This window comes from Eulemur rufifrons, chromosome 12, assembly GCF_041146395.1.
Source record: "Eulemur rufifrons isolate Redbay chromosome 12, OSU_ERuf_1, whole genome shotgun sequence".
NCBI classification, from domain to species: domain Eukaryota; kingdom Metazoa; phylum Chordata; class Mammalia; order Primates; family Lemuridae; genus Eulemur; species Eulemur rufifrons.
The window spans coordinates 7,715,515-7,741,181 of NC_090994.1; the positions used below are offsets into that span (position 1 = coordinate 7,715,515).

The 25,667-nt window shown below is 48.6% G+C and overlaps 1 protein-coding gene across 1 annotated transcript; it reads left to right on the forward strand.

Moving 5' to 3' along the window:
* Positions 1-13,233: 13,233 nt before the first annotated feature.
* On the forward strand, positions 13,234-16,639 carry NKX2-6 (NK2 homeobox 6). Its single transcript, XM_069484894.1, has 2 exons — positions 13,234-13,519; positions 16,020-16,639. The coding sequence occupies exons 1-2, from the start codon at positions 13,234-13,236 to the stop codon at positions 16,637-16,639; spliced, it is 906 nt and encodes a 301-aa protein (XP_069340995.1).
* Positions 16,640-25,667: the final 9,028 nt, after the last annotated feature.

The following is a 25,667-nucleotide window of genomic DNA, read 5'->3' on the forward strand; positions in this document are numbered from 1 at the left end:
TTATAGGCACTTTAAAGTCTGAGAAGTCCTGGTACAGACACGCAGCCCTTTGGGATGAGACATGGTCTCCAGCCAGAACTGCTGCTCATCAAGTGATCATGGGAAATTGAGAAGCAGATTGAGCCAGACACCCATTGCCATCAAACTTGCTGGTTAGGTTGGGGTTTTGTTTGTTTGTTTGGGTTGGTTGGTTGGTTGGTTTAGTTTTTTGTGGTGGTGGTGATTGGGTTTTTTTGTTTGGTTGGTTAGTTGGTTTGGTTTTTCCAGAGAGGCATGTCATGCCAGGAAGCCTCAATGGGCAGGTGAAGCTAGGTACATGCAGGCATGTTCCAGCAAGGCAGCTCCAGGGGACAGCTCTAGTGGAAAAGCTCTTGAATGGCCCAGAGGCAGGGGAGTGGGGTGGAGCACCATGATAGAGCAAGGAATTGCTTCCTTCCTAAGTTTATCTAGAAAACCTTTTTCGCTATCCGGCTGGTGTAGGCAGATGGCGGGTAGGCGGTCTCCCTTCCCAGGCTGATGGAGCAGTAGATGCTCCGTTAGGGCCCCTGGACTAGGAAGCCAACGTTGAAAATCTTCTCCAGCCACATCAGGACCAACACATCACCTCACCAAGGATCTACGCGGGAAGATCACGTGCAGCCTGGTGCAGGGCAGGTACTCTAGGAAAGGTACCTACGCACCTCATCTCTCTCGTCTGTAAATTGGGGCTGTTGGAGGTTAGGGGGATGAACTAGGATAAAACCACCTCTCTCAGAGCATAGTGCTCAGCTCACAGGTGATGTGAAAGATAAGGAGAGGAGACAGACATTTTTGCAACTTACGTTACAATGCAATGAATGTGTATTGGCATTATATTAAGAATTAACACATACAACCCTTCAAACCTGTGCTTTAACTGATACTATTATCTAGATTCAAGTTAAAACAAATATTTACATTTTCTAAAAATGAGTCAAATCAACATACAGTATTAAGTAAATAACAGCATGGAGGAAGTGCGGTGCGGGAGGAACCTCGGCCAGCGCGCGGTTAATTGCCCAGAAAGGGCGCCCGATCCCCATCGGCTGGCCCCTTCGGAGTCCAGAAAGGAGGGACAGGGGACCTGGTCGTGTGAGGGCTGGAAGTCTCCACTCCGAGAGGCGCAGCTCGGTTTGGGCTCCACGCGCCGCCCCCCCCCCCCCCGCCCCCCGCCAGCCTGAGTCCCCCCGGCCCGCGCCGCGCTCGGCGACCTGCCCTGGCGCCGGCGGCCCAGCACCGTCAACAGCGCGAGGTGTCCGGTTGCAGACAGTGTTTGGGCAACACCAGTAGGCTGTTTGAATGACAATGACGTCCCCGGGGCCAAACGAAAACAACCCCACCCCCTGCGGCGCCACGCGGCGGGGAGCGGAGCGAGACAGACAGCGGAGGCGGGGGCGGGCCCGCGGAGCAGGGACAGGGACCGCCACCCGGTCCGGGAGAGAGAGTCCAAAAGTAACGCCGAGCGAAGTGGCCAAGATTTCAAAGCTGTCCCTGAATTTGTTTTATGAATCATTCCAAATAGTGTCTTAAATAATAGTGTCCAAATAGTGTTCGCCTTGTCGCAGTAGTTCTGCCATCACGCCGTGGGCACCCGCTCCTCTGCAGGTCTGTGGCCACATCTGGGTCACCCTAACTGCTCTGAGTCTATTTAGAAATCTGCGGAGTCTTGGATGCAGCCCGGGGCGCGGCAGCTGACAGGTGCCCTGCGGTGTTCAGAACTCAGCCTCTGAAACCGGCCGCTCGACTGGCACGAGTCAGCGTGGTACTTACGTCCCGGCTGTCATGTGGGGTCCCCAGCTCAAACTGTCGGGGCGAGGATTAAATGAGTCCACACCTACAAAAACCTGTAACAGTGCCTGGCACCTATTATCAAGGGTTAAAGTACAGGTTCTCGGCAGGCGCGGCGCGGCGGCTTCGCACCTATAATCCTAGCGCTCTGGGGGGCAGAGGCAGGGGGATCTCTGGAGCCCAGAAGCTGCCCATTCACTAATCGTGTCTACAAGCCAATTAGATCTACAACCAAATTCGATGCAATTTTATGTCTTCTGACAATAGCAATGTTGCTTCTAAAAGGGAAAATTTGGAAGAAAACTAAACATCCCACAAAAGAACTCTAGCTTTTAAAATGCTATCGATCCATAGGATAAAATATCATACAGTGACTCAAAATGGATGAATTTTTGATGACATGCACAATTTTTCATAATATATCGTTAAGGAAAAATAGCTGGTTGGAAAACCATTTTTTCCAATCCTTTTTCCTTTGAGAGGAATCAATGATACATATCTGCAAAAAAAAAAAAAAAAAAAAAAGAATAAGTGGGTACTAAAATGTTTTTTCTAGGCAGTAGGATTAGGAGGCTTTAATTTGGTGTTTTTCTGTGTTTTCCCTTGTTTTCAATGAATGTATGCTACTTTAAGAATCTAGTGACTTTTGAATAAAAGAGAAGGGGAGAGAGAAGAAAAAAGAAAGATTGGATTGAGATTGATTCGTGACATTTCTAACACTGTTTCGGCTCCTTGGGGTGAGGGCAGATCTGTCATCAAGGCTGGTTTCTGCATTCCCAACTCTGAGACCAGGTCTACATTCCTAGAAAACTCAGAGTGGAGGCAACCACTGAGGTAATTCAAGGTGGTGGGGGAAACCCTGCTGTTTGTTGCTTTGAGAAGACTGGAATTTGCTTTTCTAACCCTACTTGTCCAAGCCTCACCACAAGGCTATCGCTCTCAATCCACATTTAGCTGGTGCTGCCCAACAGGGGTAAAAATGAAGGAATAAAATAAATGCATTCCTTATCGTAGTTAGTTTGTGTTTCCTGTGCGTCCTTCTCCATTGGAATAAATCCACTTCCTGCCAAATAGGTCAAGCCCAGCGTTTACTGTACTCAGAGGTTGTGTGAGCTGCCCAGAGCACTGCCAGAGACAATGCCAATCTGTGCAGCCAAGCTGGAGAGCGCCCCCTCCCACCCCAGGGCAGCTGCCCAGTGTTACTCACCACTACTGTTCCCGCACAAAGATGAGTGAGGCCCGCCTCCCCCCCCCACACACACACACACACTCTTATACAGGCTTCTGGAAGCCCAGTCTCTAGGTCAGCATGCCCATCCTTTGGTCTTAGCCACAGAGGACACTGTCACCCACCACTCTGCTCAATTGCTCTGCCAAGGTCACCACTGACTCTGTTTTTAAATCCAAGATTCACTTCTCAGTCATCTCATTTGACCTATTTTACACTGGTGTTATTCCTTCCTGTTTTAGAGGCTTTCCTTACTTAGTTTCCAGGCCACCCAGTACCCTCTCCAGTTTTCTGCTCCTTTCTGGAATCTTCTTCACCATTCCTCCTCTTCCCCCAAACTTTTCCTCTGACTGCTTTATTTTGAAATTTTCAAACTATAAAAAAATTGAAAGAACAGTATAATGAACACTTGTATATCCTTCATCTAACTATTCACCTAACCATTCACCAACTATCGCCATTTTGCCACATTTGTTCTCTCTCCACATATATTTGTCAAACCATTTAAAAGTTGCATATACATCATGACTCTCAGTCCTCAGACACTTTCAACAAAACCACTCTACTCCTATCACATCTAAGAAAATTAACATTGATACTATTATATCATCTTACATCCATTCAAATTTAAATTTCCCCAATTGTTCCAAAAGTGTCTCTTATAGCTTCTTTTTTTAGCCAGTATCCAACCCAGGTTCACAAAATGTATTTGGTGGCAATGTCTCTTAGGTTGCTTTTAATCTAGACCAGCTAAGCACTTTTTTTTTATGACATTGAACTTTTTGCAGAGTTCAGACCAGTTGCTTTGTGAATGTCTCCTATTCTGAATCCTTCATCGCTTATCCTGTGGGCTGCCTTGGAATTTGGTTTTGGACTTCTTTGGACACACTCTCTTGGTGATCTCATCTGGGATCATGGCTTTAAATATCATTGAGAATGGCCACCCACTCTCAAATATATATTCTCAGCCTTAGCCTGCCTCTTAAACACCTGACTCCAAATGCTTAATGGTGATCTCTACCTGGTGTTTCATAAACAGCGTAAATTTTGAAACTAAACTTTTGGAATTCTCTTCAAAACTTCTGCCTGTTGTCTTTCCCTTCTCAATTGATGGCAACTCCACCTTTCCATTTGCTCAAGCCAAAAAAACTTGAAATAATCCTTGACTCAATCATTTTTGTCTTACCTCCAGGTCCCATCTGTCTGGACATCCTGCTCCCTCTCCCTTCAGAAGACGTGCAGAATCTTGCCACTTTTCCCCACTCCATTGCTTCCACCCTGGCTCTGCTGCCTAGATTGTTGCCGTAGCCTCCAGAGAAGTCTCCCTTCCCCATCTCTGCTCTCCTGCAATTATTCTAACACAGAAACCAGGTAGGCCTTTCACAAATGTAAGTCACCTTGTATATTACATACTCCTCTATTCAAAACCTTCCCATGTTCTCAGTTTCCCCCACAACTAAAAACCAAAGACCTTCTCTAGCTCCCAAGGCCCCTTACCCCTCTGACCTCACCTCCTCCTGGGCCTCTCCTCCCCCACCCCCCCATCGCTCCACTGCCTCTATTCTCAATACTCTGATTCACAAACATGCCACCTTGGGGCCTTTACAGTGTCCACACTCCCTCCAGACACCCACAGGACTCATTCCCCCACCTCCCTTGGGTCCTTGCTCAAGTGGCATCTTCTCAAAGACCCCTGACCTAACCTCCCTTCTTAAAATTGCAATTGCCCACCTACATGCACACACACATGCAGGCAGGCACACACCTGCCTGACCCCTTTACCCCTTACTCCCTATCCTGTGTCACATGCTGTGCAGTTTACCTACCTGTTATATTTACTGTTTATTTTCTGCCTCTCCCCCACCCCATGTAAGCTCCCTGAGGGCAGAAATCAAGGTGACCAGCAAAGACCTGAAGGCACCATGGGGGCATCTGGAAGAAGGAGACAATGCTACAAGTAATGAATTGTACAAACACATGAGAAAAGTCCATGGAAAGCACAGCGCCTGCTAAGTGCTGAATAAGTGTTGCCTACTATTAATAGTTAGCTCACTGCTTTATTCAAAGTGGAAAGGCAATGCTCTGAATTGTAATGAATAGTTTGTTATTAAACCAACTATATTTATTAAAAGCTATCAGGCTGGGAGGCACTAGATAAGGCAGGAAATGCCAAAAAGCTGATACCCTAGGGACAAGTAACTCCTGCCTAGGAGTCCCAGCGAGGAATCTGGCATCCCCAGCCACGCAGAACCCCTCTGTGTCTAAGGATGTGCTCTCAGCCACATTATTCGATTTCTCTAGGGCTGTCTGCAAAATGAGGGGGTCAGTTGATAAAAAATAATGCCTAAAGTTGCGTAAATTAATAGCCAAATATGAGCTTTTGATACAGGGACCCACCTGGGAATTAGACAGAAGGTAACAATTATCGTTAGGACTGGCAGCTTCGTTCTCTGCGTAAACTGGGTTTGACACTCTCTCCTGTGTATTTAAACCAGCACAGTTTCAGCTCCTCCCTTCCTGTCTCTGTTCCCAGTCCCTCAGAGAGATCAAAAGGAAATATAAGGTGAAATTTTGAAGATTCAGATATTGGCAGTCAACATGAGTCAAAAATTTTGTACCCTTTTCTTACACTTCTTGTTCTGTAGTCTCTCCAGATTGCCAGGATTTGGGGAAGGAGAATGGATTAACAGCTTCTCTTGCAGTAAATTTGTTTCCCTCCCGCCCCCTATGATGGCCCAATCATGCCCTGGGCCCTCTGGCCACAGGTCTACCCCAAGCCCGGTCCAGGCAAGCCGGGCAGCCTGTGGCATGCAGGCCCTGGAGAGAAACCCACGTGACAGTGACAGTGCAAGCCTGAAGAAGTCCTGCCCAAGGAAGCTGGATGAGATGAGAAGCTCTCTGGCACAGCGAGGGCCTTCTGGGCCTAATCCTCCTACGTAAAGTGGACCTGCTCAAAACATGAGACCTTCCCTGGATCGGCTTCTAAATAAGCCATCCTACTCTCTAATGTTTCCAGCCAGCGTCAGACTGTCTGGGGAAGAGGTGGCAGGGGAAACGCATTTGGTTATCGGGATAATTTATCTACATGGCACCAGATATCAACATGCTGGCTGTGCCTGTCTGCTCCATCTTTGTCCATGAAGTTGCTCCCCACCCCCACCCCCTGTTCCCCCCATTGCCGCTGCCACATATGTATAGAGACTGGCTGCTGGGGAAAGAGCAGCTGCCCCAGCCCTGGGCTCTCCCCCAACGTACTAACCATGTGCCCTTCGTGTATTGGGGGAAGCATCCACAAGTTCCCTGGCGGGGGTGGGGGGGGGATCTCAGAAGAGTTTCCACTTTCCCTAGTATCCTTCCAGGGTTAAGAAGCATGGAAGCCTGTGACAATAACAAATTAAATTCTTTCTACTCAAGCCACCCTCCAGGGATGGGTGGTCCCACAGATGGATGTGGATCTCGTTGTTGCCTCGGAGGGCAGTGGACCAACTCTGAGTGCCCCAGGACTCAACAGTGCCATGTAGAGGCAAAACACTCTGAATGGTGGCGTGGTACCCCACTCACACTTCCAACATCAGGAGCCCCTGAAGCTGGGATGGATGGTATCTAACTACGAAGCTCATGAACTTCACAGTTGCTTCCAACACTTACTGCTTCTACTCTCTCCTGATCGGCCTCAACTTAGCAGATTTCTAGTTTTCCTAAAGGATGTGCTTAAATTGTCTTTTAAAAATTAAACTCACAAAACACAATGAACTTATCTGTATTATACCAAAAAAGTTTTTAGTTAGAGAAACAAATTCAGAAGCCTGGGATGGCTCTAGTAGGCCATAGAAGGCCCCTGAGTGGTCAGTTCAGGAACAATTTTGGGGCAACTTGCAATTATGTTAAAGAAGGAAATTAAAGAGGTTTTTGATGTTTTTTGTTAAGGTGGCTTTTTTTTTGTAGAAAGATTCCATCTAGAATGTTATCCACTGTGGACACCCCTCACATACAGCCAGTTAAGACGTGGCCTATATCCAATCTGTGGACAGAAATATGTTGGTGTCTTTTACATTGGTGGAGAATGAAAATAGTGACACTAGAAATTCATTAATAGCAATTTGCAGGTTGGTAACCTCTTAAGGAAAGTGCAGCTTGGAGCCAGGCACTCAGCCCCAGAAGCCGTGAGCAGCAGACCTGTCGTTTCCCCCTCCCCAGGCACATGGCTATAAACAAGTTAGGGACCCCTCTGCACCTCAACTCCCATCTCTGGAATGGAGAGAATGACATCAGCCCCACTTATCTCCTAGGGACATCAGTGAGATCACAGAAGCCCAAGCTGAGCGATACATCAGATACTATTATACAAACAGCCAAGAAAGGGTCTGTCTGACCCTCAAGGTCAGGGAATGTGTGTGTGAAACTCCCCTTGAGAGCTCTGAGGACCCAGTGATATGCTTGATCACATCCCAGGCTTGGGGGACATTGGTGGGGCTCAGCAAGACCGCCAACAGCCAGTTAATTAAAAGAGAAGCTACCATCTCAGTGATGCGGGAGGGAGAACTATAGCCCAGAGCAGACCTGGAGGGGGTGGGCTGCTCTTCAGCTACCGGACCCTGCAGGAACCCGCGACCCTCTGCTTGGTATCTCTGGGCGGCTCTGTTTATTTGATCTGGGTCTCTGCGCGCACGCGCGCGCGCGCGCACACACACACACACACACACACACACACACAGAGCTGCTGGGGCTTTGAGTTTATTTTTCCAGGGGTTGGTTAGGATTCTGCAGGTTGGTGGCCGGGGCGCTATCAGAAACGAGGCGGCAGGGCGCTGGAATGTTAATTGAGGCGGAGCTGGGCTCAAGGCTCAGATAAGTGTCGCCTGGCAGCGTCCCCGCCCACCCGGTCCTCCCGCAGCTCCCCAAACACCGGGCAGGGAAGGCTCCGCAGAGGGAAGCCCCGGTTGTCGCCCCAGCCGCTGACATTGTCTCTCCCACTCTGCGCTCTGGAGGCGTGGAGCGCGCACGGGAGGCGGCTGGGGCGCCGCGCGTGGCCCCTGGTCTGTCCCGAAGACTAAGCTGTCTCCACCACCCAAAGCCCAGAAGCCAGGGAGAGGTTGTGGGGAGGCGACGTCGAGAAACTGAGAAGCCCACCAAGCGGTAAAGTACAAGCAGATATTTTTCTTTAATTGGTTGGGTTTTTTTTTTAAAGAAAACAAAACAATTAATAAAAGAAATCTCTTCGCCCCGCCCTACTCTCCACTCCATCCACCCTCCTCCCCTGAGAAATTTGCACTGATTTTCCGAGATTCCCAGAAAGCGCCTCTGAAAGTGACTGTGGACAAGCCGATAAAATAGCCCCAGCATAGACATTTGGGAAAAGATAATATGAGATCCTTAACTCACACCATACACTCGAATGCGCTCGAATGGAAAGGAAGAAACCATACAAATACCAGAAGAAAATATGGGTGAATTTCTTCTTAACCTCAGTGTAGGGAAAGGTTGTTTCTACTCAAAGCTGGAGGCAAGAGAAGAAAAGAAAAATATAAGTGACTACATAAAAAAATGCATGGCAAAAAGCACTATAAAAGAAAACAAAAGACAACTAGCAAACAGGAAGAAAATATTTGCAACATATAGTACACATCAAAATTATTGATACAGAGAAAACTTAAAAATTGATTGAAAAACGGTGGAAAGAGACAATTTACCTTAGTGTATTTATGTGTATATATTTTTGTTAATTTATATGTATATTGTACATGTATGTGTATAGATACATACACATATGTATATATGCCTTAAACATACAAAAAGATGTTCTGCCTCACTCATAATTAGAGAAATGCAAATACAAAACACCACCAAGATACTGATTCTCACCTATTAGATTGGTAAAAATTAAGAGGCATGATCACACATTGTGTTGTCCAGGCTGCCTGGGAGCCAAACGTTCCCATATAATGCTGGTGGGATGCAAACCTGTACAACCATTCTGGAGGAGACAACACCTAAAAACATTACACACGCATTTACTTTTGACCCACAGTCCCACTTCTAAGAATATACTCTGAAGATACACGTCTAACAACACAAAAACACAATCTCACTATTGTTTGCTATTGTAAAATACTGCAAAAATCTAAATGCTCCTTCATAAGCCAGTGGTTGAATAAACTATGATAGAGTCACGCAGTGGAGCACTAGGCAACAGTAGACAAGAATGAGGACTATCTCTTTGAACCACCGTGGTGTGATTTCCAGGCTGTGCTGTTTTAAAGTGAAAAAAGTAAATTGCAAAAGAGTATCTGCAGGAATGAATGGGGCTGGGAGCAGCTGGTGTTCTGGGGAGGGGCCTGTGCTAGGGAGCAGCTTGAGGTGTGTGAGCAACAGCAGCTGTACTTGCCTTGCGGCAGCAGAAAAAGGATGCACCAGTGGTCAGCTGGCTCTTAAATGTGATAACTAGATTCACATCATAGATTTTGATGATAAAATTATCATTATACATAAAAATGTTATCTTTCTTCAAATGGGTGAAATTAGGCACATTAATGCCAGTGCAGCAAGATAAAAGTGTGTGGGTGACATTCTAACATAGAAGTTCAGATATCTTCCCTCCCACCCACGCCCACTGAACTGGATACTCCTGGAGGGTCCCCATGTGTGCTATTTATCTTTGTGCCTTCTATATAGGGTGGCCATATGTCCTGGTTTGCCTGGGACAGTTTTGGTTTATGCCTGGCATCCCATCCAATTAGTGTTGCCTTTCCTCCTACAAGTGTCCCAGATGGTATAACATTATATGATTACCCTTTCCTTGTGTACTAGGCACTCAGAAAATATGCTGGGGACTATCCCCAACCAAACAAAGCAAATACCTTCCTCCAGCAAGTATTTGTTGAAGACCTGCTACATGCCAGTTACTAGTCTAGGCCCTGGGGACACAGCTGTGACAACAGATTCAGAGCCCAAGTCTAGTCTATTCTAGTCTAATAGAAATCCTGCACTCCAGTTAAAGATGGCTGATTTCCTGTAAGCTCAGGGGGCCCACTAAGTGCCAGACTTAGTGCCCATGATTGCCTGTTGTATATAGAACTTTAAAGAGGGAATCCCTTCATTTGAGGGAAGTTTGAAAGAAATAGGAGATAAGGACTTTTGTTACCCACTGACCAGAAGAGGTTTAATAAATATGTACAAATTCCATATGATTGTGCAAGGTATCACACTGCATGGGAATCATTTAAGTCTGTCTTCTGTGCAAGAACGCAAGTTTGGATAAAAGGCCTGAGACCCCTCATTTCCTCAGTATCCCGAGAGCTTGGGTGGAGCTGGCCCATGGCAGGCACTTAAAACACTCAGTGGACCTAAGTGAAGCAAGGCAGATGCAATCACACCCCTAGAACGGCCGGCTCCATCTCATTTTAAGAACAGAGGTGACAATGTCTCCACTCAGGAGCAAAGGAGACACACACACACACACACACACACACTTCCCCACACCACACCGTTAGGGCTGCCCTGACCCCTCCCTAAGAGTCTCGGGACTCCGGGGCTTTGCTTACCCCTCGCCCCTTCCCAGCGCCATGGCGCTTGGGCAGATGACCAAGTCGCTCGCGCCCCCTTGTGCTGCGGGGCAGCGGCTAATGTGCCCCCAATTGACCCGGAATGGACGAGATTAGAGTTATTGGTTCCACTCTCCCACGGGTGGCTCTCAATGCTCCCTGGCGTTGGAGAGAGAGGAAGAAGGGACGCCAGGCCCCTCGGAGAGGTGACTTGGAGATGGTGAGACCCAAGACAACCGCACCCAGAACACTCGGCGCTGTGCGAACAAGGACAGTCTCTCTTTCTGCAGGAGTTGGGTGGGTGTGATAGGGACACCTCTTCCCAGGTTTGCGCAGAGTGTGCCTGACCCTGAGCCGAGGCAGCTGGTTCCATAACAAGGTTTCCTGTTTGCACGGCTCATGATGGGCTTTGATCGTCTCAGCAAACCTGGAAGGCTAGGGTTTGAACTCAGGGCTTTGGACTCCAGGTCCTGCTCAAGACGTCCTTTCTTCCACGACTTGCTAGAGCCCGACTGTCCGCCCAGGGAATTCTACCGTATAAAGCTCTGGCAGTTTCACGGCTTTAGGTTTTTATCTGGGTGGGTCGCCCCACCTCCTGTCCCCAGCACTTGGAAGGCGGGAACCTAGAGGAGCCTGTTTTGCCTCCACTGGAGTGAAGGGGCGGAGCTCCCGCCTGCAGTCCTCTGAAGGGAAATAGTCTTAAGTTCACAGTCGCCGGTGGTGGCTGTACCTACCTATCAACCAGACACTCGCCTGCACCTGTTGGGAAAGGATAAGATAATACTGGTTTTCTAGCGAGTCGTGGGATGGTATGTTTTAAGAGCATTAAAATATTTGATTCATTAATGTTTCTTCTACATATGTATCCTGAGGAAATAATCTAAAATACTGACAAGGGTGCAGACACAAAGATTAAAGGCATAAAAATAAAGCCTTATTTACAGTGATGAAAAAATTAGATATTATGTAAAACCATAAACCGTCTGCTGTGGCCCATCCATAACATGAAATATTAGATTGTTATTTTAAATTATCTTTGTTCAAAAAAAAACCTCAAAAGTACTGGACATGCTTATGATGTAAATTTAAACATATACCAACCAGCATATACTCTATGAGCTCAAATATGCAAAAAGAGAGAAGGAAGTGCATTAAAATGTTATCTCTGGCTGAATGTTACATTTTCTTTGAACTTTTCTCCATTTTTTCCACGGTGTGCATGTGACTTTTATAATCAGAAAAATAAAATAATATTCAAAGAAAGTATGAGTTATCGCAAGAGTTTGAGATCTCTGAGGGCAAAGGATGTCTATTTCAAAAAAAAAAGAAAGAAAGAAAAAATTTTGCTGTTTTGCCAGACGCTAGTCTGTCTGGGTGTGCTCTCCTATGAAGGAACTGGACCACCTCAGAAATTGCTTAGCCTCTCTGATCTGGACTCCTCACTGAAAAAAGCAGCAGGGAATATTCGGGGTATAGCTTTGATGTAAAGATTAAATGATACTATGTATAAGAAATAATTACTTGGTGGCTAAATGATCAATTTTGCTGAAACTTTGCAAGAGTTTTTGCAGGCAACTCTTTGCCCACTAGCCTGGGGGGATGAGTTCAGTTTAACTGGATTTCAGGAGATGACATCCAAAAAGATGTTGTAACGTCGAATTCCCATTAAGAATGTTTAAGAAACATTTGATCTGAAGTCCCAAAAGGAACTCTAGCAAGATCCCGGTTTTTTTTTTTTATTCCTCCAATCTGACTGAAATTTTCTTTTTTTTTTTATTTCATCTTATTATTATGGGGGATACAGAATTTCAGGTTACATACGTTGCCCATGTACCGCCTGCCCCCCCAAGTCAAAGCTCCAGGCGTGTCACCCATCATGTAGGTATATATCCCTCCCCTCCCCAACCCCCCTTCCCGAGTCAGCACCTTCAAGCGTGACCATTCCCCAAACGGTGCGCTATGCACTCATTATGTAGGCATACACCCATCCCCTCCCCCCACCCCCCAAAAGATCCCGTTTTGATTAAAAAAAAAAAAAGTAAAACCCCTTCGATTCTGTGCTGGGACTGATGACACTAAGTCACGTTTTCTTGATCCATGTAACCTGGGTAATACCAGCAGTGGACATTCGTTGATAGTTTCAGCCCCATTATTTCACTTAATTCTCGCAATCATCCTCTGATGGGCATGTGAAGCTTAGCGAGCTTAATACTTTGCCCCCAAACCCTCAGTTATGTTCCGAGCAAGGGCTGGATCTGTTGACTCTATGTTCCTCACCACTGTGCAACACTGCCACGAGCCGAGCGCAGCACCATCTTTCCACGTTTGCTTTGCTTTTGAGAACCGTCCATACGAACCAAACCTCCCAGGGGAGTGACTGGGCGGTGGGGAGGGCGCGGGAAGAAAGCGTTTGGGGAGGAAGGTGCAGGGTTAGCACGTGGTTTTTGCGGGAACCAATGGGGCGCGGCGGTCTCGTCACCCGGCCTTGGTCCCCCGGCCCGCGGGGATGGCCCAGAGGAAGGCGCGGTTCAGGACGCCGGGTGTCTGTCCCAGAGCTTGGGTCTGTCTGCTGGGCGGGCAGCGACAAGACGGGAAGTTCAGGGCTCCGCGCTCGGCGGGGACCGGGAACTCCTCGGCCCCGCCCCCTCCGCCTTCGGGATGCTGCTGGGTCGGGTCACCTCCACCCCCTTCTCTGTCAACGACATCCTGCGGCTGCAGCGGGAGCAGAGCGGCCCCGCGGCTTCGCCACACCGTGGGGTGCGGGGGAGCCCGGAAAAATCTCCGTACCCGCGAATGGACTCGGAGCCCCGAGGGTCAGAGATTCACAACGCCGGTGATGGTGACAGCGGCGGCGGCAGCGACAGAAGACAAGACGGATCGGAGCCACGTGGGGCTTCCTGTGAGGCGGTCGTGGAGATGGACGCGGAAAGGGTGGCGGAGCCACGTGAGTAAGCGCTCAGGTCTTGCCTTCTACGGGGGATATTGAGCGGGATTACAGGTGCGTGGGGGAAAACGCATCTCCCAGTGTCCGGGGGTCCCAGGTCCTCTCCCCATTTCCCTCATTTGTGGAGTCCAAAAACAGGCCTCTGAGCCCCCACTCCCACCCCCTTCCGACACCTAGTGTGCTTCCCGCGTCCCTTAGGAAAATGAGGCCCTGAATCTTAGGGTTCGCTCCGCCGGCACCCGCCCCTCTCATTCCCCGCAAGCACCGCCCGGATTCCCAGAACCTCCAGCTCCGCGTCTCCACCGCGAAACAGTGTGTTCACTGTGCGCCACCACCACCGCCCTTCCCTGCCCCCTCCTAGTCTCTCCCTACTCTAACCCATCTAAAAAAGAGGAGCCAGCAAAGCAGGGAGCCCTCCTCGGCCTGCTGCCCATCCCGGCCGGGCCCTTTCTCTGGGCTGTCTGAGCGCCCTGGCCAGCTACCCGGTCCCTCCGCACAGGTTCCTCCTCTGGAACACGGGAGATGGGGACGGGGTACTTTTGAGTCCCCAGAAGTGGAAGGCCCTGCGCGCGCTGGCGCCAGATTCTCGCGTCGGGGAGCGTGTTAAAGGCAGCCGGGGTTGTCGCTGCCCGGGGAGGCGGCTCCGGCCGCGTCCTGGCGCCTGGTCTCCAAGGCCCGGCACCTGCGTCCAGCCCGCAGGACTGGAAGGGGCCGCCGGGGAGTCGTCCGCTCCGCGAACCTGGGAGGCTTCGGCAAGAGAGGCTGGATATTCCAAGGAATGAAGAAGCCACCTTCCTCTCGCCAAACCTCTGCACCTGGGTGGGCAATCTCAAGCGCAGGGCAGGCCGCCTCTGCTAGGCAGCGCCACGGTGCCTCCATGCCAGGCACAAACTAACCAAATAAAATAGAAACCATATCGGAGTTATTCGCTGACTTGCAGGCTGGTTAGTCACTAACTCCAGAAGCCTGGAGAACATACACTTTGCTGTGTTCGCGAAGAAGTTGGTGGGTTTTCTGTAGCGGACTCTAAACACTAACGTCCCTCAGCGCTGCTCGGCCAACTCGGCAAACATTTTAGATTTGCTAACAAAGGGTCTCATTCCTCCGATCACCACTGTAGCCTGTCAGCCAAAGGACCGCGCGGCGCGTCCCTCCTCCGCTGGAAACCAAGACTCGGGGGCGGTGTCTCTTCCGCTGCTTCTGGAAGCCGAGGAGGGACCGAGCCCGGCTCCAGGAACCCAGCCCAGGACCGCAGTGGCGCTCAGCCGGGGAAAGGGACCTTCCTGGTGGGCTTCAAGCGCCTCATCCGTCAAGCCCTAGTCAGTATTTTTCGTTTTTCGAGAGGAGATGGCCTTGGTTTCTCAGCGCAGGCATCTTTGAAGGAAGTTTTTCTTTCCTCAAATTTTACATACCAAACAGCTGAACCGCCCCCAGGAGATTGTGCCAGAGTCGCTGGGGATTAGAAGTCGGGTCCCAGTGCGCACTGGCTCTAGGTAGGAGAGTCCTGCCCCGCCTTGCTGAGAACTTGCTGCCCCTCCAGTCTCCTGGTTTTCTCCTGGGGTGAGTTTCCCAAAAAATTCAGCGTTTCCTCTCTACCCACCCTTGGGGTAAAACAGAGCTTAAGCCCAGACCAAGAGAGGTGAGAAGGGAAGAAAAAGCTACATCTTGGCGTCTTGCGGTTGTGAGTTGCCTGGGGGAAAGAGGACTTCAGGATGAAGCCTGCCAGAAAGACCCCCAAGGAGGGGGTGGCTGCTTTTTAAAAAGCCAGTATGGACCTCAACTTCATACATCTCTTGGTTTCCAAGCTAAGAGTCAGGAGCCAGGAAATATTTTTTATCATATTTTGTTAATTTGGATTACGAAGCTGGGCCGCTGGTGCTGGCAGACTTGATGACCACAAAGTCAAGGGTGTGTGCAAAAGTTGGGTGAAGGTAGGAGACACTCAAGATTCCCCCTCCTGGACTTGGAGCCAGTTCCATGCGATGCCCGCAGAGATATCACAGATCAGGAGGCAGAGAGAAGCCTCCTGAGAGCAAGTCACTGAGTTCCAGCTTTCTTGAGACCTGGGCTTCTCTTCTTCCTCTTCCTCCTCCTCCTCTTCCTCCCTTCACTTCCAAAGATGACCCAAAGTCCGCCCCAGTCGGATAGGCCTACACACTCACACCTGATCCTCATGGCAAACTTTCCCCCAAACTGAACCACCATACACACACACTCTAAGAAGAAAATGGAGCTACCTTAGACTCTTCATCTACCTTTTGGGAAAATGATGTGTACAGAGTGTCACAATTTATTTATGTTACAGCAGGTACAAAAGCGATGAGCTTGGAGAAAAGGAACATTCAGACAGGCCTGGGACGGAGTTGAGGGGTAGCAGGAGGGAGAAGGGGGTGCCGAGCAAAGGCTGCCAGGCAGAGAGGCGGCTTCTTGAAAACAATGTAAGCATCGCTCAGGTGAGCCTTAGGCTGCGCGCTGATGGTGTCCCTTCCTGTGATTCTAGAGCTTGGCCTGAGCGCGGCCTCGCCCCTCGGCGGCCGGACCAGGGAGCGCGGTGTTGGCGACACCGGCGACGGCGGGCGCGGTGGCGGCGCGGAGCAGCCCAAGGCGCGGCAGCGGCGGAAGCCGCGCGTGCTCTTCTCGCAGGCGCAGGTGCTGGCCCTGGAGCGGCGCTTCAAGCAGCAGCGGTACCTGTCCGCGCCCGAGCGCGAGCACCTGGCCAGCGCACTGCAGCTCACGTCCACGCAGGTCAAGATCTGGTTCCAGAACCGGCGCTACAAGTGCAAGAGGCAGCGCCAGGACAAGTCGCTGGAACTGGCCGGCCACCCTCTAGCGCCGCGCCGGGTGGCGGTGCCCGTGCTGGTGCGCGATGGCAAGCCCTGCCTGGGCCCCGGCGCGCCAGCCTTCCCCGGCCCCTACAGCGCCCCCGCATCGCCCTATTCCTGCTGCGGCGGCTACACCGGTGCCCCCTACGGCGCAGGCTACGGCGGCAGCTATGCCGGCGCGCCCTCGGGCCCCGCGGCACCCACACCACTGGCCAGCTCCGGCCTCGGCCCCGGCGGCCCTAACGCCACCCCACAGGGCCACCTGGCCGCCACGCTGCAGGGCGTCAGGGCCTGGTGAGGCACCTCGGCTCCGCTACGCCCACCAGGGCCAGGTGCTCCGTCCCTCCCGTCCGCCTGCGGGTCCCTGCCAGGATGAGGGATCGCGGCGGTGCAGGGAAGTGGCGACCCAACGGCACTTCTTCCCGGAGCCATCTCTGGGACTGCGAACTGCACCCGAGGGGCCATCCAGCTGAAGTCCCTGGGGATGTTCTTCCCCCAGGAGACGTAACAGGGGACGTCCGCCAGCTGCCCACGAAGCGGCACCGGGAGGGAAGAAAACCAGGGGCGGCTGGCGGTTTTGGATGTCGCAGCAGTACTGCCACAGGTGGCTTTTCGGGCCTCAACCCCAGGGGCCTGAGAGGCTCTTTAATTCGTATGCGGCAGCCGGGGGGCACTAGGGGGGGAGGGGTGAATGGAAGGTCTACGGGGCCTCCATCCTCTGAGTAAAGGCAACTGGTGGGGGTTGAAGAAAGAGGAGAGGAAAGGAGTGCAGGAAGGAGACCAAGAGCAGGGAAGAGAGGAGAGGACCGCGAGGGTCAGGAAGAGGGACTATTGCTTGGGGTCCCCTCCTATGGGGTCTCAGCATCCCTCCAACCGCCGCGTTCCTGGGGACTCTACAATGGGTGGAGTGCTCTTTCCAGGGGGACGTAGCCTGGACATTCCGGTTCTCCACTCCCTGTCACTGCATGTCTCTTACGTACAGCACTCCATCTCGCATAAATACGCTAAATGAGTTTGTCTGTGTGCGAGCGCGTGTGGCGTGTGTAGGCTGTTAGAACCTATTCTCTCGGTTACCTCTGAACAATTTCGAATTCAAACAAAAATGAAGCCCAGAAGTTCGAAGGAGACAAAACTCATTCAACGCTGGAGGCAGCTTACCTAATTTTTTCTCTCCGCTCCCCGCCCCCTTCTTCTTTGTAGGTTTTCTTTCTATCATCAGCTTCTAAATTCCACATCAGGAAAGGAGGCCCCTAGGTGACCATAAGTCCTAAAAATATGGGTAAAAAGCCTAAACTTTAGGCTTCCTAAAATTATGAAATTTTGACACCTCCACCCCCAATACATCTGAGGTCATGTAAGTTGAAGAGTGAAAACAAACTCATTTTATTAATAAAGACATTGGATCAAATAAAAAAATTGTGGCAGGACAAATTTAGTAGGAAAATCTGTCTATTTTCCTCTTGGATTACATTTTTTAGATAATCAAAACTCTAGTTCTTCACCCCACCCCCACATATCAAAGGTTAAATTATCTTATTTAATAAATTCTCATATTTAATCAAATGTACTCCTGAATTTTCTCATTTCTGAATATGTCCCGGTTGTTTTTGTTAAAGTGGGAAACAGAGACTCCTTGAGTCTATGTAAACTATACCTGACTATTGATAGCTTACATCCCTTAAAGTTTACATGTTTAAACTTTAAAAAAAAAAGTTATTGTTCTTTTTTTTCTTACTATTTCCTTACATTTTCTTTCCTTTTGATTTTCATTGCTTCTCCCTTTTATTTCTCAATTTTCACTGCCAATAAAAGTGGATTTAGAAACAGCTCACGGTGTCTTTCAATTATAGTTAGTGTTGTACCTCTGGGATTAAAACATGAATATGTGTACTTTAAATTTGGAAATCTCCATATGTATTCCTGGGTCAACAACACTACGGAAAAAATAGAGATTACAGTTAAAATCTTCATCATAAAAGAATTGTCATACAGTGTTACCATTCTTCTTTCACTTTGGAAGTTATTCCTTACAAGAGGAGAAGTTGGACACTGGTCTTAGATTCCTGGCAGGTGGTTTCAGTCTAGCCCTTAGTTCTTAAGTGAGTTGTATTCAATTTTTCTAATATCAGCTTCTAAAAGACTATATGTTAATTAAAAAAAAAATCTTTTGGGTAAGATCCTTACCCCAGAAATGTAGGTGGGCAAAGTCATTGGCATGAAGTAAGAAATTAATAAACGTTCTTTGCTTCACCCTCTCACCTGCCTCTAACACAGAAAAGTAAGAGAAGTTACCAGACCTGTGATGTTCTGAATAGGTCTTGCCTCCTGAGTGAGGGAGAGTGAGTGACTCCCACACCCTCTCCACACCTTTGTGACCACAGGGAGATGCACGGGAAGATCAGTGACAGTTGTGGGCAAGGGTCCAAGTGACTAGAGAAGAAAGAGACTCAATCGCCAGTAACTCAGTCATCACTGAAGGGACACAAGAGACTATAAGATTCGGCTGCTGCCCCTAAGGAATTTATTATCTAATTGGGATAGCAAAGACCAAAGTGAGAAAGGTATCTAAAAATATAAGGTGGTATATGCTGCATGTCAAATAGGACAGGCATTAAGTTCTCTCTAGAGAGAAAGAAAATCCTGTGCACGCTGGGTGCTTAGAAAAGGCTGCATAGAGTAGGGTGGTGGGGAAGTAAGCATGGTGATTAGCGTGGGAATGACGCTTTGCTGGGAGAGGCTCCAGGAAAGCTCTTCAACTTTGCAATGGAGAAAAGTAAATGGGTACATGCCAAAAACAGAGCCGTATTTTATAGTAGTTTGAGATTCAATTCAAACCAGCTTCTGGGAATTTGCAAACTGCATTGGGTGGACTGAAAGGGGGTGGGAGGTGGGAGGGAGTGTGGCTTACATGCACACCCAAGATCCCTTAGATGTTCCATTTGCCTGCTACATTGTCAGGCTGCCCACATTGCTGTGGTATTCATATTGGACTGGCCTTAAATATGTATATATAACAAAAACTTTGTCCGTGTGCCATCCATGTGGCATTTTCTTCAGAGCACAGTGAGGACATTTGAGATTCAGACAACACCAAAGATTTCTTTCCCAAAGGAAAGGAGAGTGAAGGAAAATTCTCCTCCCCCATCTCCCCACTCTCAGCCTGTCAGGATCAATTTAGAACAAATCCCTCTCCCAGCTCATCAAGCCCACCCCCAGCTGCCTGTCTTCCATCTCAGTAATCTCGCCTTTGCACTGAAAGCTGCCCCCTTTTGTGTGTCCCTTCCCGACAACGGCTTATCCTCGGCAGGGCTTTTACCAGGGAGCCGCTCTGTAAGCAATCAACCTCTTATCTGCATCGTTCGGTCCCATCACTCCAGTCACCTCTTAATGTTCACAAGTTCCCCAAATGGGAAGTAATTGACCTCTAAACAAAACAAAAAAGCTCTCAGAGAGATAGCAGAGGTGCCTTTCCTGACTGTCCCAGGGCTAAGGGTCTCACCTAGGCCAGGTGGATAAGTCAATAAAATTGCAGACTTCCTGACTCCCTGTCCTTCCTCTCCTGGCCCAGCCCTGCTCCAAGCCAGCTCCATCCCGATACCATCTGCAAATCAAATAGAGCACAAGTCTAACTCCAGATCGAAGACTTGCCAGAGATTTCTGGTACTTATTTTTTTCTAATGTTATCATTGTTATCATTACCATAATCATCATTTTCAGGGGGGCATATTGAAATCTTTTAAAATTTCATTTGAAAAGTGTTTAAAATCATCAGTACTTATAGCAGCTTTTTATTATTATGTCAGATCATGAATGGGTCCTTTTTCTTTTTCACAAAAGGAGGGAACTCCCAGGCTTAAAAGCTATGCCCCTCCCTTCCCTTCCCCTAAGGAAGAGGCCTTGCCAGAGACATGGAGGTGGTGGAGCCCTGAGTTAGGAATTGTCTTGTTCTAGTCCCAGTTAGACTAAGAACATGCTCTGTGACATTGAGTAAGGCTCCTAACCTCTCTGGGCTTCAGTCTCTGCATCTATAAAAACAAAAAGATGGATTTCTGAGGCTACTATGCTAATTTGGGGTAGCTCCTTCTTGGTGTCAGATTCTTTTAATTCTTAAAATTATGAGATAGATCATATATATAGAAGACTACATAAAACATATATGCACAATTTAAAGAATTCCTGTAAAGTGAACAAAGATGGGACTCCCACTCAGTGTAAGAAACATGGGGTGCCAAGCCCTCAGCAGCCATCTCCCCATGCCCCTCCCAGAACGCAAACCTATCTTCCGGTCTTCACCCAAAGGAGGTACCAGCTATTCTGACTTCTGTGATATAATCTACAGGCTTCTTTTTATGGATTTACCTCTATGGACACATCTGTTAACAATATGGTTTAATTTTGCCAGATTTTGAACATTCTGCAAGTAGAATCATACTGTATGCATTATTTTGTGACTTGCTTCTTTTATTCAAGTTGATGTTTCTGAGATGTGTCCATGCTGTCGTGTGTAGCTTTAGTTTGCTCGTTTTCATTGTTATATTGTGTCTGGCACCCAATGCCAGACTGCGTGAGGGGCGGAAGGGAGAGATACAAGTGCATCTTCTGATGCCTGTGGGCAAACAGAATATTTGAAGACTCTGGATTCTGCATTCCCCTTGCCCGTTTTTGTCTGTGGTTTCCTCTGCACTTTGAAACCCTCCCCCACACTGATTCATGCTTTCAAAACTCCAACTCTTGAGAGTGAGGACATTCAGCCCCTGAGCCATTTCCCCCCCCCCAACTTCTACCTCCCCCTCCCCAGTAGCAGGAAGAGAGAGAGCTTCGTGGGAAGTCGCTCTGCCTTCCTTGCTGACTCTCCGATTAAACTCATCCAGCAACCTCCCCTCTTCAACCCAAAAGAAAGATGTGGTCTTATTGACATAGTCCAGATTCCACTGTAAGAAAAGCAAAGATATGCCCAGCAGCCGTGAGCCCGACCACAAACCTCAGAGCACTTTCTAACTCAGTCCCCACGGGGCTGTCCTCATAAGCTGGTCTCAGTCAAACTTCCCTCCTCCCCATCTGTGCCTCAATGACTCCTGCCTCCTCCTGTCACCAGCCCTGTTTAATTGCCTGAAACCCTAGGGCCCAGGATCAGAATCCTAAGTGAGGAATTCCATGGCCCACGGGGGAACCTTTCCCTTCATGGCTCCTGTCTCCAGTCCACCCCAAGCCCCCTGGTGCCTCGCCTGGACTCTCGCCATGGGAAGCCTGTCTTGACAAGCAGATTGGGTCAGAACGCCCTGGCATGTGCTCCTGGAGCACCTTGGAGGTCCCCATCGTAATGCAGTGACTCTCCTTGTCTGTTATCCTTTCTAAACACTCAGCCTCCTGTCCATCCCGTGTATTTCCAATGTACCTTGTGCCTGTCATAGAGTAGGGGCCACATACCATCTCTTGATGTATCAAACGATCAAACAAGTGAGTGGTTGCTGTTTGGCTTCCTGGCATGACCCACACAGTCTGCATTAAAGACCCAGGCTCTGAGCTGGCTCCTCGGTAGTCAGATCCTCTGGAAGAAACCCCTTTTCTGTGTGGACAGGATCTAGCTCCTGGCTGGGGCTGCCTAAGCCCCAATAACAGGGACCCTAAGGATCTCTGTTGGCCAGGGGTTACGGCTACAGAGGAAAAGGAAGTTCCCTGTTTGATTCCTCCAGCCATTCTCCTGTAGGTAGACCTAACTTAAATTGGCAAATATTAAGGAATGTTAGGCTGAGCATTGTGAGGAGATATAATACCAGTATCATTAAAATTATTTATGAGAGACCTACTACTAAGGGTAAAGCACTCTTATATGCACTGGGAAAAGGAAGAGAAACACGTGGATGCACAAAACAGAGTTCCTATTCTCAGGAAGATTATAAACTAGCAGGTGAGACAGCCTCTACAGCCAATTATATTAGGAAAAACTAGAAAAGGTGCATTATGAACATATCACATGGGAGCATATAGAAGGGAACAATGTATTCTGGCCACGGTCAACCACTCATTCAATTACTTGAATACCTACCTTATGATTCCTACCCAGGAGATGCTTAGAATGGGAGACCTGTGGCAGAAACATCTAGCTATCATCCAATATCTGTTTCCCCCTTTCACTTAGGAGTTGAATCCTAGAATTTTAGTTAAACACACGATCTCCCAGCTAAAGGTTGTATTTCCCAGACTCCCCTGCAGCTAGGGTGGCCAAGTAATGAAGTTCGGGCCAAAGGATGTAAGCAAAAACGATATATATATATATATATATATATATATATATGCCAGGCATGGTGGCTCATACCTGTAATCCCGGCACTTTGGGATTCCCACTAGGAGTATTTGAAAGCTCTGGTCGCTCTATCTTCTCACCACCCCTTGTCAGCTGTCTTTTTTACCTCTCCCTTTGTCCACTTACTTGCTTAGAACAGGGCAATACAGATAGGCAGTGAGAATTCCATGAATATCTGTATCATGGTATAGTTGGGTTGAACCATCAGAGAAGCAGAGGGAAATGAGATCGCAGAGGTGCCCAGTCAGTGGGTAGAGAAAAACAATGTTTATTAAGCCCATGCTTAGTGCTTGGTTCTTGCCATGCATTATATTATTTAATTGCCATAATCACTCTCTAAATGCTAAGATCCAATAGGGCACAGTAAGTTCCCAGATTAGGAAACTGAGGCTCAGAGAGATTAAGAAGCGTATGCAGAGTCACCCGCACTAAGGGTAGACGTAGAAGTTGAGCCTCCAAAGTCCATTTGCTTTTCATTATATTCTGCTGCCTTTTCCTAATCAGTACAGCTGCTGCTCCTCACTGTTATTTAACTACCTAAACATGCAGCTATATCTGCTAATGATTCAGCCCCCAACATCTGCTTTCAGGAATTCGTCTGGCCCAAAAAGCACCTTCAGATGGTTAAGATCTAAGAGACGCCCATGGGCTCTGATCTCCACCCAGGGACATCCACATTCAAAATCAGTCCTGTGAATTCATGACATAGAAGTACGACATAATGCCAAGAACATTAGTGCTGGAGATAATAGCTCCTATGGAGCAACCAGCAGCCACTGCTTGCAGATCTTAAAGGTCCCACCAGGGGACACCATTGCTTCCAGTTTCCTGCCCGGGAAAGGGAATTCCCCCAGATTGCTTGGCATTCCACCAAAGCCTTTGCATTTGACGTTGAGCAGTATTTCAGGTTCTTTTGCAGGTCAAACCCTTTACCTTCCCGTCTGGATATTGACAGTTGGAAATGAACAGAGGACACTGAATCATTAGACTAAGGCTCCATAGATATGAGCTCGTGTTGGCAACTGGTGATGCTGGTCACTACGAGATCAGTGGGGTGCTTTACAATGCACAAATGTCCTTTATAAATACTGTCTCATTTAATTGCCATATGGGAAAATATTATTACTACACAGCTGAAGAAACTAGGGAAACTGAGGGACTTACCCTAGGTCACCCAGTTTGTAAATCAGAGTCAGAATAGAAATCCACTAATCCTGTTTGTACATCCTCTGTCCAGGGTTGAACTTGTGTATTTAAAATATAGCTGTGTTTAGATACCAGCTCTGAAGGGCTGGTAAAACAAATATTGCTAATAGATTAGCCTGCGACTCTGCCCTCCTTTTCACCTCTATCCAGGCTCTCAAACACCTAGAGGGGAAAGTGATCTGGTTGGCCCCCTTCACGTTGAACTGTTCTTGACCCAGAGCAGAGGCTCCTAACTGATCCAGAGCTGAGGACCTCAGTGAATCTGTTGGATTCTGGCTTAGCTCCACCCCTGACCAGCTTCGCCAGGGAGGGCAAGTTACTTCATCTCTTCTGACTTCAACTTCATTGTGGATAAAATGGTATTAGTTAAACCAGCTGTTATCAATGAGACTTTCTGGCTGTAAGTAACAGGAATCCAACTCACACCAGCATGAGCAAAAAATTCAAGGCAGTTTCTTGGCCCACGCAGCTAAATAGCAGCGAGGCTTAAGGTGGAGGGGACTTAGGATGACTGAAACCAGAGCATAGCAGCATCTCTTATCCACTGAAGAAGGGAGGCAGTGCAGCTTCGGGGCCTCTGTGCTTCCTCCCCTATGGAGTAAAATCCTCCTGACCTAAAAATTGCCTTATCTATAGGGCAGGCCAGGCCAGGCTGGGATGCAGTTGTTGGCTTGCTCCCAGGACTGCAAGCTGTGGCAATTGGGCAGTGACACAGAGGGGCAGTAAGAGGAGAAGGACTTGGCTCTACCCAGAAAGGTCAAAATAGTCAGAGGTTGATGTGCATGAAACCCAGTCCATAACTACCAGCCCCTGCACACACACACCACTGTCCCGAGGGCAGCACCAGCCTCACACCAGCCTCCAGCTTGCAGTAGTCCCCTGACAACTGCTTTAGCAGAGAGAATCAATATTGATATTGATATAATCAATTGATATGATACTATCAATTAGTACAAGTACAGTGCTTTGAACAGCACATTCTAAGCATGAGGTAAGTATTAGCTACTATTATTTTAGTGCCAAGCTGAGGATTTCAGTATCACTGAATTTTATTAGTTTAGAAAGACCTATTTCATGAAGTCTGAATGCAATGCTAGGTCAGGTTACCCTAAAACAGGTGGACATAAAATGGGCCAGCCTCCCCCACCGGGGCGCTGAGCCCTCTCTAGAGGGGTGCGGAAGTCTGTCCATGGAGAACAGGTGTCTCACCTGCCTGCTCCTTTCTCCTGCTCACTCCTTTCCTCCTGCTCAGATCTCAGATGGCACCAAATAGCTTCTATCCCTACGTGAGGGGAGGGAGCCATCAGGAATGTGCGGGGTCCACTGTGCCCTTGGGGCCTGGTTTCTCAGGGGCCTTAAGCCAAGCTCAGCAGTCGGAGTCTGGGCCCCCATCCCCAGCCTCATCCCCAAGACCACCTGCTTGGGCCGGACCCCTCCCTGCCACCTGCTCTCTCCGGCTTTCTCCAGCCCTCTCCAGCCGGCCTGATTCTGTCCAGAGTTCTGGGGTCGGGTGCGGGGTGGGTGGGGGGGTAGCGCTGCCATGCTGGACTGGCCTGTCAGTTTCCCTGTGTACTGATCAGCTGACTGCCAGCTTTGACGGGAGGATATATTTGAAACATTTTGTAGTTAAAAAAAAAAAAAAAAAAGGAGACAAAAATCAAACTGGCCTACACATTGATAGACATGGGCCAAAGTTCTGACTTGGTCACTAACATGTAATTTTAAATGAACCATTTAGGGTCTCTGAACTTTAGTTTTTCTCACTCCTAAAATGATGCCTAAGGCCTCGTACCATCCGATTCTGTGAATTGTTAAG